This window comes from Ahaetulla prasina, chromosome 1 (assembly GCF_028640845.1).
Source record: "Ahaetulla prasina isolate Xishuangbanna chromosome 1, ASM2864084v1, whole genome shotgun sequence".
Lineage (NCBI taxonomy): Eukaryota > Metazoa > Chordata > Lepidosauria > Squamata > Colubridae > Ahaetulla > Ahaetulla prasina.
This window is the reverse complement of record NC_080539.1, coordinates 362477371-362491610: the sequence shown is the minus strand read 5'-3', so window position 1 is coordinate 362491610 and position 14240 is coordinate 362477371. Positions and strand designations below refer to the sequence as shown.

Genomic DNA, 14240 nt, shown 5'->3' with positions numbered 1-14240 from the left:
TTTTCAGCAAAATTCCTATTCCATCAAGATGTTTATATGATTTTTCCCGCTTGCAAACGTAGATGATGATATTGTTAGTTGTTAAGGCTGCATCTCTGAAACTGTTCCAGTTTTACATTATGCAGAGCAGTGGTGGGATTCAAATTTTTTTACTACATGTTCTGTGGGTGTGGCTTGGTGGGTGTGGCATGATTTGGTGGGCGTGGCATGATGGGCATGGCAGGGGAAGGTTACTGCAAAATCTCTATTTCCTCCCGATCAGCTGGGTACTCAGCTGGGGGGCAGAGAATAGATGGGGGCGGGCCCAGTCAGAGGTGATATTTATCGGTTCTCCGAACTACTCAAAATTTCTGCTACCGATTCTCCAGAACTGGTCAGAACCTGCTGAAACCCACCTCTGGTGCAGAGGTGGGCAAAGATGGTTCCTTTATGACTTATGGACTTCAACTCCCAGAATTCCTGAGCCAGCATGGGATAACTCTGCGAGTTGAACTACACAGGTCTTAAAGGGGCCATAATTGCCCATCCCTGATGTTGTGAGTGTAATTCCTATTTGCTCTTCAGAAATGCCCTTGAAAATTTCAGACTTTGCTAGTTGACTTTTAGAGATTTTTTAAATAGATATTTATTATTCTTTAAGCAGCGAATTGATCTTTTTCACACCCACTCCCATTCTCACCCTGCATATTTATTGGAACATGTACAACAGTGTTTCTCAACCTTTGTAGCTTTCAAAAGCGTGGACTCCAACTCCCAGGATTATCCAACTATCAGGGAATTTCCCCAGACTGGCTGCAGCATTCTGGGAATTGCAGTCCGCACCTCTGAAAGCTTCCAAGATTGAGAAACACCAATGTAGAAGGCATTAGTGTGTTTAAGCAGCATATTTGGCTAATGCTGGCAAAGATGTACAGAACTTTTCCTTTATATTTTCTCATAAAATCTATGCAAAAATATTCAGTCACGTGAAGTGTTAATACCACTTTATAATGCCTTGGTAAAAATTTAGAACTATGTCGCCTTCAGTCTGACCTGAGCATAGTACATAAAATCATCTGCTACAATGTACTATCTATCAATGACTACTTCAGCTTCAACCACAACAATACACAAGCACACAATAGATACAAACTTAAAGTGAACCGCTCCAAACTCGATTGCAGAAAATATGACTTCAGTAACAGAGTTGTTAATGCCTGGAATGCACTACCAGACTCTGTGGTCTCATCTCCAAACCCCCAAAACTTTAACCTTTAAGACTGTCTACTGTTGACCTCACCCCCTTCCTAAGAGGTCTGTAAGGGGCGTGCATAAGAGCACCAGCATGCCTACCATCCCTGTCCTAATGTTCCCTTTAATTGTATTCATTTTATGTATTCAATTCATGCTTATACTTATATATATTATCTAATATGTACTCAACAAAATAAATAAATAAATAAATAAAAAATATGAGCCAGCTGTATGCTCCAGTTGCCAAAAAAAAAACCAATGCAGTCCTAGCCTGCATTAACAGAGACAGAATCAAGATCTCATAAAGTGTTAATACCACTTTATAATGCCTTGGTAAGGCCACACTTGGAATATTGCATCCAGTTTTGGTCGCCATGATATAAAAAAGATGTAAAGGCTCTAGAAAGAGTGCAGAGAAGAGCAATAAAGATGATTAAAGGACTGAAGGCTAAAACATATTGTTGGAATTCATCATTGGAATGTATTTCTATGCAACAACTACAGTAATATTCAGCCAGCAGATGGCAATTTTTACAAGTTTGGATTTATGGTATATACTCTAGGTGCTTTTGTTCTAAGTAGAGTTTCCTGTTTCCTGTTACAGTTAAACAGTTGAGCAGTAAAGCACATGGTGACTGTACTCTTTGTTTGCACTGTAGTGCGATATATAAACAGAATTCCTCACATATGAAGAACAGTTGCATGAATTTGGTATGTCTAGTATAGTGAAAAGAGGTACTAGGCAGGGTGAAATTTAAAAATTTTCCCTACCGGTTCTGTGGGCGTGGCTTAATTGGTGGGCATGGCTTGGTGGTCAGATGACTGGGTGGGCGTGGCCAATAACAATAAATAATAAAAATAATAAACAAGTATAAAAAAACAATAAGAGGTACCAAAAACCAACTTTCACACTTTACACACACACAACACAACACAACAGTACTGACTCACACACAATGTAAAAGCAGCTGCACTTCATACTTCACATAGCCACAAAAAGCTCAAAAACCAACTTTCACACTTTACACACACACAACACTCTCTCACACACACACACACACAAAATACCACTTACAGCTTTCTGAGATTTTGTGTGTTTGTGTAGTTAGAGTGAAACACTACAGAAACACTGCAGTCTCAGAAAGCTGCACAAATATTTTATTTTATTATTTTATTTTATTTTATTGTGGACTTCAATTCCCAGAGTTCCTCAGCCAGACAGCATTAATCACTCAGTGATGAAATAGATTAGCTAAGTTAGATTAGTTCTGTCTGGTGCTGAAAATGAAACTTGGGGCTTTCCGGCTGGGAAAAAAGCCATGGGGTCGATCAGTAATCAGGTAAGTGTCTTAGACTCTTTTAAAAGGAGTTTTTCTACATGTTTTCTACAGAAAACATGTTTTTTAAGGTTCTGCTGATGAGGAAATCAGATGAGATCCCCAGAGTAGCCTTTAAATTATTTTTTTTAAGTTTAAAGGCTCTGCCGATCTCAGCTGAGGGGCGGGATCCTCAAAGGCTTTTTTTACTTTTAAAGGCATGTTTCGGCTGAAGCAAAACCTTTTAAAAGTAAAAAAAAAACCTCTGCTGATGGTGCGGCTCAGCAGAGGCAGGGGGGGCAGGGGCAGGGATTTTTGCTACCGGTCCTCCGAACCAGCAGCCGCCATCGCTACCGGATCGCGCGAGCCGGTCCGATCCAGGAGCATTTCACCCCTGGTACTAGGGGTGGCATGTCAGCAGTATTCCAATATCTAAGAGGCTGCCCCAAAGAAGAGAGGGTCAACGTATTCTTCAAAGTACCTGCAATGGATGGAAACTAATCAAGGAGAGAAGCAACCTAGAATTAAGAAGAAATTTCCTAATAGTGAGAACAATTAATCAGTGGAACAACTTGCCTCCAGAAGTTATGGGTGCTTCAACACTGGAAGTTTTTAAGAAGAGACTGGACAAACATTTTTCTGAAATGGTATAGGGCAAGAGTGTCAAATTCAAGGCCTGGGGGCCAGATTCGGCCCATGGGGTACTTAGATCTGGCCCGTGGAGCCACACTGGAAACAGCAAAGGATTGGCCCGCAGTGCCTCTGCCAGTGAAAGCAGAGCTCAGGCAGGCTGCCCACAGCTCTCCCAAGCTCTGTTTTCGTTGGCAGAGGGTTGCAGGAGGCCATCACAGCCGAAAATGGAGCTCTGGTTTTCACTGGCAGAGCACTTAGGCCGCCACAGGAGCCCCTGACCCGAGGGACGGCAAGCTGGCCACGCCCACTCTGCCCCCCCCCCCCGCAGATCAGACACAACCCCGATGCAGCCCTTATTGAAATTGAGTTTGACACACCCCCGGTATAGGGTCCCCTGCTTGAGTACAGTGTTGAACCCGAAGACCTTCAAGATCCTTTCCAACTCTGAGTAAATAGTTTGGCATCTAAGAAAAATCAAATAGATAAGTGCTAAATCAGGGAGGCCTAGCAAAGCTTGTGAGAAAGATCCAAGAGTACTAATAAGCCGCCTATTTTTTTCTTTTTTAAAGAAAACCTAACACAGTACTTGGCTCCATTAACAGAAACATCATGTTCAGATCACGGGAGGGAATGGTTTCTCTGTATGCTGTGCTGATTAGGAAAGCCAGAAGCCAATGTTTAGTTCTCTGGGTTGCACTTCAAAAGGACACGGAGATGCTGGAGCCGATTCCCCCAAGAAGTATCAAGATGATAAGGGATCATAAAGTCCTCCCATAATGACCAAGAGAAGGAACTTAGCTTGTCTATCTAAAAAAAAGAGAAGGCTACCAGTTCTTACTCCCAATGGCTCTCTCCCATCTGTGAACTAAGCAAAAATTAAGCTGGCATAGATTTGATATCAGAACTGAAAGTGACCTTGGAGGTCTTCTAGTCCAACTTGCTGCTCAAGCAGAAAACCTTATACCAGTGATGGGATTCAAAATTTTGTACTACCAGTTCTGTGGGCGTGGCTTGGTGGGCGTGGCTTGGCGTGGCGGGCGTGGCGGGCATGGCATGGCTTGGTGGGCGTGGCATGGCTTGGTGGGCGTGGCAGGGGACGGATACTGCAAAATCTCCATTCCCACCCCACTCCAGGGGAAGGATACTGCAAAATCTCCATTCCCATCCCACTCTGGGGCCAGCCAGAGGTGGAATTTGCCGGTTCTCTGAACTACTCAAAATTTCCACTACCGGTTCTCCAGAACCTGTCAGAACCTGCTGAATAGCACCCCTGATTGTAACTTCAAGCGGTCGCTAACTGAATGAAGTCAAGGATTATCAGTATTGTTTTCCAGGAGTGTCTGCAGTTTATTTTAGAGTTTTAACATCTGACACAGATTTTTATTTGCCCTATTATTTTTATTTTGGCTGTATTTCACTGTTTCTAAACTATCGGCTGCTATCTTTGCTTTAAAACAGGGATGGGGAACTAGGTATGGCCCCGTTATGACCTGTGGACTTCAACTCCCAGAATTCCTGAGCCGGCTAGCTCTGGAGCTCTGGGAATTCTGGGAGTTGAAGTCCATAGGTCATAAAGGGGCCATAGCTCCCACCTCTGCTTTAAAGGTATTGTATCCCTGTTTGGAGATTATTCTACAACAGTGGTGGGTTTCTACTGGCAGCGGGAGGCTCCGCCCACCCACCCGGATGTCATCACAGACGCTCTGCGCATGCGCAGAAGGTCCTGCACATGCGCAGAAGCACTGCGTGCGAGCGCTCACAGTTCCGAACCAGTAGCGAAGGTAAGTGAAACCCACTACTGTTCTACAGGACAGAAAAGGAGGATCAACACATACCATGCATTAATCTTCCCTTTTCTGACCTCTGCCAAAGCAACCTGCATGCCAAAGAACTCAGGGAAGTGCGACAGCAGACTGAAGGAGTTGCTGTGACGTGTGAGCCAGGCCTCTTCTCCCCGCACCAGTTGTCACTGTGGGAGTTCACAACCAATTCCTTGGCTTCAGAAAGCCATCTCAGGTGGCTAAAAGAAGCCGAAGGATAGTTATAAGCCTCCTTCAAATAGCCAAGAGGTTATTCCATGAACGGAAGAACAGCAGAATCTGTTCTCCATCCTTTCAGACAACATGACATGGAATGAACAGCAGCTAGTCCTCGATTTACAACCATTTTTGTTTAGTGACCGTTTGAAGTTACAATGGCTCTGCTAAAAGTGACTTATGACCATATTCAGTGGTGGGATTCAGCCGGTTCTGTCCGGTTCGGGCGAGCCACTAGCGGCGACTGTGATAGGCCCTGCCCACCCATCTGGACGTAATGCTGTCATATTTAGCCACGTTTGGGAGGCCGTGCGCATGCATGGAAGGAGCACGCATGAGCAAAGAGCATTCAGGGAAGGCAGAGCATGTGTGAAAGGTGGTGCGTGCAAGTGAAGCCAGCGCACATGTGTGCACGCTCACATTTGCGAACCGGTAGGGAAGGTCAGTGAATCCCACCTGTGACCATATTTCAGGCTTATGACCGTTGCAACATCCCTATGATCACGGGATCAAAATCCAGAGGTTTGCCAACTGGCATGTATTTATAACGGTTTGCAGGGCGCCAGAGTCACGTGATCACCATTTTTGTGACCTCCTGACCAGCAAAGCCAATGGGGAAGCCAGATTCACTTAACAACCGCCTTACTAACACAACAACTGCAGTGATTCACTTAACAACTGCGGCAAGAAAGGTCGTAAAATGGGACAAAACTCACTTGACAACTGTGTTGCTTGGCAACAGAAATGTTGGGCTTAATTGTGGTCGTAGGTTGAGGCCTACCTAGAATAGGAAGTGAGTTTCCAGGGGAACGACTGGAAAAATCTCCTAGCAGAAAAATATACCAACATGGAGTCAATTACCCAGGACGGTGGTAGCTCTACCTGATGTTCTCACTTGGTGCAGATTTAAAGATTAACAGAGTTGGAAGGGACCTTATAGGTCATCTAGACCAATCCCCCCGCCTGGTATCCCAAATACCCAGTATGTTATTTAGCATCATGAGAAATGGAGCATGATTGTACCTTGAAAGGGATACCAGAGGTAAGATTCTGCTCTAAGGTATAAGGTTCCAGATAGTACCAGCATCTTCAGATAGGGGTACTGTGTTCAAATAATGGGCCGGTGGGTCAAAGCCGGTTCTTCTAGTTTGAGCTGGTATGTATGACCCCAGAATCTGTTATAAGCACTCTGGCCTTGTAATAAAACAATTAATTCCTTGGTTAGAATGTAAATCGAGGCTTAAATCATTCTATCTGCCTGAAGCAGTGCAGCAAGAACGCAGCTCCAAACCATGAATGACTTGAAGGCCTTGAGCAGAGAAATTTCCTGATAGTGAGAAGAATAAACTAGTTCAGGGGTCTGCAAACTTGGCTCTTTTAAGACTTGTGGACTTCAACTCCCAGAGTTCCTCAGCCAAGCTGGCTGAGGAACTCTGGGAGTTGAAGTCCACAAGTCTTAAAAGAGCCAAGTTTGCAAACCCCTGAACTACGGGAATGGCTTGCCTTCAGAAGTTATGGGTGCTCCATCACTGGAGGCTTTTAAGAAAAGATTGGATAAACATTTGACTGAAATGGTGTAGGGTCTCCTGCTTGAGCGGGGAAGATCTCCAAGGCCCCTTCCAACTCTGTTATTCTGTTATCCTTTTATTAGAATAGAATAGAATAGAATTTTATTGGCCAAGTGTGATTGGACACACAAGGAATTTGTCTTGGTGCATATGCTTTCAGTGTACATAAAAGAAAAGATACATTCATCAAGGTACAACATTTACAACACAATTGATGGTCAATATATCAATATAAATCATAAGGATTGCCAGAACAAGTTATAATCATACAGTCATAAGTGGAAAGAGATTGGTGATGGGAACTATGAAACGATTAATAGTAGTGCAGATTCAGTAAATAGTCTGACAGTGTTGAGGGAATTATTTGTTTAGCAGAGTGATGGCCTTCGGGAAAAAACTGTTCTTGTGTCTAGTTGTTCTGGTGTGCAGTGCTCTATAGCGTCGTTTTGAGGGTAGGAGTTGAAACAGTTTATGTCCAGGATGCGAGTTTATTATACAATTCAGGCCCCCGATTAAGAAATATTTAAAAACCTCAATAGCAAATAAAACGGTGAGAAGGTGTCCTGGGATTCCGTACCGTATAAGGCATATACAGAAAGAAGAGAAAGTGAAAAAACACAAGGCAGACTCAGAAGACGATGGAGAGACAGCATCAAAGACACACTACAACAGCATCAAATAACAACGGTTGAGGACGTGAGAAGAGCAAGAACCAAAACTTTGTATCTCCCTCAATACCCGAAGTGGTTTAGCACTTGTTTTGCTAGACTCCCTAGCAAGCCATGGAAGTTTCATGGAGTTCCATTTGAAGGAAGACTGCACATTTGTGGAGCACCAGTTATTCAAGCCACCTAATGAGAAGGAAGGACTCACTGGAGAAGAGCCTAATGCTGGAAAGATTGAGGGCAAAAGAAGAAGAGGACGACAGAGAACGAGGTGGCTGGATGGAGTCACTGAAGCAGTAGGTGTGAGTTTAAATGGACTCCAGAGGATCGTAGAGGACAGGAAGGCCTGGAGGATCGTTGTTCACGAAGGGTTGGACATGAATTCGCGACTAACAATAACAAAAGTCATTCAAGACATTGATCTGCAAACTGTACTTTATTATTATTATTATTTAAAAAATAAAATATACTGGGTCACCCTGAGAAACTCTCTTACATTTTGCAGAAAACAAAACCTGTATAATCCTATAGTAAGACACACTCTTTATTTCTCAAGACCGTTTTGAAGAGGCAAGAATATTTAGATCTGATTGGGAAAAAGGGTGGGGAGGTGATGACTTATTATGGTCATATTTTCTTTGTGTGTACTTACTTGCATATTTGTATTTTATATTTTTGATTTGATCAAATGACTAAATTAATAAAGTTTCTATTCTAACTAAATACTTCCAACAAGAACATAAAGAGAAAGGTTAAATAATTGAAGCTCATAACCAATGTGTGCGAAAAAGAAGTAAAAAAGAAAAATGGTGGCTGGGGAATTCTGGGAGATGAAGTCCAGACAGCTTAAAGTTTCCAAGATGGAGAAACACTGGCCTATCTCATCTATTGATTGGTTGGGTAAAGAGATTATGCCACCTTCTCACTCAGCCTGAGTGCAATCTCTTACTATTTGTCCAGTTTCCTTTTTTTAATTTTTGTCACAACAGTATATATAAACATTGACATATAACAACTATATAATATATAAGCATATATATGAGCATAAGTATGTAATAACTACATTAATTAGATATAATGAAAGGAAACAATAGGACAGGAACGATAGGCACGTTTGTGTTCTTATGCACGCTCCTTACACACTTCTTAAGAATGGGGTAAGGTCAATGGTAGGCAGTTTTTGGTTAAAGCTTTTGGGATTTTGAGAAGAGACCACAGGGTCAGGTAGTGAGTTCCAAGTGTTAATAACTCTGTTACAGAAGTCATATTTTCTGCAATCAAGATTGAAGTGGTTGCTCAAGATTGTTTGCTCTTGTATTGTTGCAATTGAAGCTGAAGTAGTCTTCAACAGGAAGGACATTGCAATAGATGATTCTGAGTTAAACACAGGTCCTGTCGAAGGCGGCAGAGTTTATTTTATTTTATTTTTATTTTATTTATTAATTTTTGTCACAACAATATATGTAGGTATCATACAAAAAGATTATTTCGTATATAAACACATATATGAGTAAATATAAGGAGGTATAAGCATATATATATATAGGAAGAAGAAAAGAAAAACAATAGGACAGGAACGGTAGGCACGTTAGTGCGCTTATAGAGTTCTAAGTTTTCTAAACCCAGGATTTCAAGTCTGGTGGCATCCGGTATTGTGTTGTATTCAGAGGAGTGGAGAACTCTTCTTGTAAAATATTTCTGGACACGTTCAATTGTATTGATGTCTGAAATGTGGTATGGGTTCCAGACAGGCGAGCTGTATTCAAGAATTGGTCTACCAAATGTTTTATATGCTCTGGTTAGTAGTGTAGTGTTTTTGGAAAAGAAGCTACGCAAGATTAGGTTAACAACTCTTAGAGCCTTTTTTGCTATGTAGTTGTAGTGGGCTTTGGCACTTAGATCATTTGATATGAAAACTCCAAGGTTTTTTTTTAAAACCCTCTAAATCAGTTTCCTTTTTAAAACCCTCTAAATAAAACCCTCTAAATTGCACCATCATGTGACTTATTGCAAGGTTTTTTTCCCTTCGCAGAGCTGGTGTGGGTGTGGCCTGCGTGTGACGCATCTAGCCACCAGTTTGACACCATTGTGTCTAAATTGACTGCAATCTCTATTTTTGATGGTAGCAAATGATGCAGCTTAGCATGCAAGTATGCAACCTGCCAGACTGAGTCATTTTTAACCCAGCCTTTTGGTCTTATTAGGCTAGGAAATGCCAGGTAGGTGGATTGTTTAGGTTACGAGACAAAACTGTTTACAAACATTATAGGTGGTTTTGCACAATATACCCAAGCAAAGGTTCCCTCCCTCACATGCCCACATGCCAGAGTTCTCAATTGCTCAATGGCTGTTAAACATGGTTAAGTCATAATGGCTGGATTCACACATCAGTTCACACCAGGGTTTCTACTAATCATCATTTGCTGAACAGACCATGGATGCGGGTTTTTTTTTTTATTTACATTTATATCCCGCCCTTCTCCGAAGACTCAGGGCAGCTTACAGTGTGTAAGGCAATAGTCTCATTCTATTTGTATATTTACAAAGTCAACTAATTGCCCCCCCCCAAGAATCTGGGTCCTCATTTTACCTACCTTATAAAGGATGGAAGGCTGAGTCAACCTTGGACCTGGTGGGACTAGAACCTGCAGTAATTGCAAGCAGCTGTGTTTTAATAACAGGCTTCTTACAGCCTGAGCCACACCACGGCCCTTATATCAGTAAGAGATGAACTAATATTTTAATAGTGGCTTGTTAAAGTCTTAATAATGAATTACATAGCATATTCTCAGGGCTAAAAAAAGTCAAGTTGGCAGCTGCATGCAATACTCCAAAGCCGGTCCATTTTGTGCATGCAACAACATTTGCAGCACGCACATAAAAAAACCAAAATTAAATCATACAGATGTATCCACCCCCCTGATTTTGTTTGACCCTCCTCCTGGAAATCATGAATCTTGTTACCATAAGCCATAACGAAGAAACTGCATAAATCATGATCAAAATTCAGGGGCTTGGCAACCAGCATATATTTACAAAAGTTGCAGCATCCAGGGCTCACCATTTCAGACCTTCACAGCTGGCTTCCAACAAGCAAAATCAAAAGGGGAAGCCGAGTTGCTTAACAGCTGTATGATTCACTTAACAACTGCAATGATTCATTTGGCATGCTGGCTGGGGAATTCTGAGAATTAAAGTCCACACATCTTCAAATTGCCAAGGCTGAAAAACACTGCTCTGTCCTGTTGCAATCTCTTGTAGGTAATGGATGATAATAGAATACATTTTGTTGCATTAACTAAGTTGCATTAACAGAGATATTCAATCAAGATCACATGAGATACTAACGCCATTCTAAAAAGTTTTAGTAAGACCACACCTAGAATACTGCATCCAGTTTTGGGCAACACACAATAAAAAAGATCTTGAGACTCTAAAAAGAGTGTAGAGAAGAGGAACAAAGATGATTAGGGGACTGGAGGCAAAAAAAATATGAAGAACGGTTGCAGAAACTGGGCGTGGCTATTCTACTGAAGAGAAGGACCAGGGGGGACATGATAGCAGTGTTCCAATATTTGAGGGGCTGCCACAAAGAGGAGTGGGTCAAGCTATTTTCCAAAGCACCTGAAGGCCAGACAAGGAATAATGGATGGAAACCGATCAAGGAGAGATTCAACCTAGAAATAAGCAGAAATTTTCTGACAGAACAATCAACCAATGGAACAGAAGTTGCCTTCGGAAGTTGTGGTAGCTTCATCACTGGAGGCTTTCAAGAAGAGATTGGACAGCCATCTGTCAGAAATGGTGTATGGTTTGCTGCTTGGGTGGGGGGGTTGGACTACATGACCTGCAAGGTCCCTTCCAACTCTGTTATTCTGTTATTTCCGTCTTCTCATTTCATATACTTTAGCTGCCCTTCAAAGAGATCAGATAACGAAAATGCCACCTGAACACTCAGAACTGAACAAGCTTCTTGGATGAGAAACGAAACATCTTCAAGGAAAAAAACAAGAAAGTCCAGTTGCCTTTTGAAAAGCACCTTTGGGACTCTTGCTTTATCTCTATCTGATTCACGGCCTGGAGTGTGATTAGTTAAGGTAAAAAGATGGTGATGTGGTAGAAAAAAGTGGTTTCCTCAGGCATGTTTGTTCTGTGGTAAATAGATGTATTTAAAGATCCCTTAAACCAGGGGTCTGCAAACTTGGCTCTTTTAAGACTTGTGGACTTCAACTCCCAGAGTTCCTCAGCCAGCAAAGCTTAAAGCTTGCCTTAAACCAAGTATTGGGCCAAAATAAAAAAATAGCTAGAAAAAATAACGGACCAACCAACTGATTGGAAACCAGAGACATTCTTGTTAGGAATATTTACCAGACATTATACCAAAGACATAAAACACTTAATCTTACATATCATAACGGCCACAAGAATTTCATACGCACAAAATTGGAAAAAAGGAAATACACCGACAGAGGAAGAAGTGATAAAGAAAATTTTAGTTTGTGCCGAAATGGACAAATTAACAAAAGAAATTAAAGAAAAGGAAGATGCAGGATATTATGTAATATGGGATAAATGGTGCAAGTGGCTGGAGACTAGAAAAAAATGAATAGCGATGAAAGGGGAGAAACATAAATGCAAGATGTATGTAAGATACAAATAAATGCAAGATGTATGTAAGGTACAAATTTAAATATTATAAGTGATAGGAATTACAGAGTAATAAGGGATAATTGGACAAGAAGGATATAAATATTATAAAGGGAATTGGGAGAAAATGTAAATATTAGGGGATTACTGCTACGAAACAGTTGTAAAAAGGGAATGTACATTATGTGTTTTGTGTTTGTTATGTTGTGTTGTGTAAAAAATAAAGATCCCTTAAACCAGAAGTCTTCAAACTTGGCAGCTTTAAGACTTGTGGACTTCAACTCCCAGAATTCTCCAGCCAGCTATGCTATGCTATGCTATGCTATGCTGTGCTATGCTATGCTATGCTATGCTGGCTGGAGAATTCAATTCTATTCAATAGAATAGAATTATATTATATTATATTCATTATAATATATATTAATTATCATATATATTATAATATATATATTATATATTATAATATATATTCATTATAATATATATTATAATATATAATATATATTATATATATATTATATAATTATAATATATTCATTATAATATTATAATATTCATTATAATATAATTGAATAGAATTCAGTTCTGTTCAATTCTAGGAACTGAAGTCCACGAGTCTTAAAGCTGCCGAATTTGAAGACCTCTGCCATAAACCAAATAAGATCTTTCAGAAGAAAACTTTTAAGATGTCCCGGATCACGAACCATTTGAGATACCGACAAGGAAACTTCTACCACTTACAGTCATGCATCTTCTGCGCAAAATAAAACTATACGTGGTCACAACGTCACCAAATGCACAGTAGCTCTGAGGCAATCAATTCTGAAAGATGGGGAATGGGTTTTACCTGGATTAATCTGTTTCCCATTTTTAAAATCTTCTTCTCGCGACTTGGAGTCTTTCTGCATCTCACAGCTCCGTTCAACAAATAAAGTAGTCTGGGATTTTACTTATCCGTTCAAAATGGTTTTGGTTTTTTTTCCCCCAATGTGGAGCAAAACGGATGGGTCTTTCTGTGGCACATAAAAACACTCCCGAGGACGATAGTAGCAGCTACTTCGGTAGCATCTCTTGTTAGCTCAATGCTGAAGGCAAAGCAACCATGGACAATTATATAGGGACCTGCCCTATGTTTTGGAATCCAGACTGTAACTGGATAATCAGGATATGTTACCCCTAGACATGCTCAGGGTAATAGATCTTTAATAACTCATCCCCCATAAACATAAAATTTGCATAAGCCATTTGCCTCATCCACCCACAGCAGTGTTATCCAAAGGTTTGATGATTCATATCAGAAAATGCTTCCAAGATTCTTTTCTTTTTAATTATTTCCAGTATCTGGCATTTTATTAATTTCAGAATGGGATCTGCATGTCCTTTCGCGTTTTTTTTTCTTTTCATTAATTTCATTTCTGGACCATATGCAAAATTGCAGACATCACAATTGAATGAAGCTTCTGATACCATCTTTCCAATATCGTCTTTCATATTTAATCCTTGCAGAAATGGGTAATAGACTAAAGACCCATCGCAGTGTAATCATGGTATCCTAAACTGGAAAAGGAAGACAAAAATAGTCTGGTCCAACTCTTTTAAGGTAAAGGTAAAGGTTCCCCTCACACATATGTGCTAGTCGTTCCCGACTCTAGGGGGCGGTGCTCATCTCCGTTTCAAAGCCGAAGAGCCAGCGCTGTCCGAAGACATCTCCGTGGTCATGTGGCCGGCATGACTAAACGCCAAAGGCGCACGGAACGCTGTTCCCTTCCCACCAAAGGTGGTCCCTATTTTTCTACTTGCATTTTTTACGTGCTTTCGAACTGCTAGGTTGGCAGAAGCTGGGACAAGTAACGGGAGCTCACCCCGTTACGCAGCACTAGGGATTCGAACCGCTGAACTGCCGACCTTTCAGTCAACAAGCTCAGTGTCTTAGCCACTAAGCCCCCGGTCCAACTCTTTTACTAATGTAGAAAATCAGCCCCCACAGATGGAAACCGGCAATCACAAAGGATGTTGGATTGCAAACCATTATGCCGATTCTTTGCATTGCAGGCAGCCCCCGATTTACGGCCACAATTGAGCCCAAAATTTATGTCGCTATGCAATTGTTAAGTGAGTTTTGCCCCACTTTACAACCCTTCT

The 14240-nt window shown here is 41.2% G+C and overlaps 1 protein-coding gene across 2 annotated transcripts in view; it reads right to left on the bottom strand.

Moving 5' to 3' along the window:
• The window catches only part of ATP8B3 (ATPase phospholipid transporting 8B3), a 137712-nt gene extending 124559 nt beyond the window's left edge, over nucleotides 1–13153 (bottom strand). For both annotated transcript variants that reach the window (XR_009152748.1, XM_058163367.1), the window contains exon 1: nucleotides 12946–13153. Coding sequence is in view for 1 of the 2 variants with exons in the window: in XM_058163367.1 (XP_058019350.1) it covers nucleotides 12946–13006 (61 nt within the window). In the remaining variant the exon portion in view is untranslated. The remainder of the gene's footprint in view (nucleotides 1–12945) is intronic.
• Between the last annotated feature and the right edge of the window lie 1087 nt (nucleotides 13154–14240).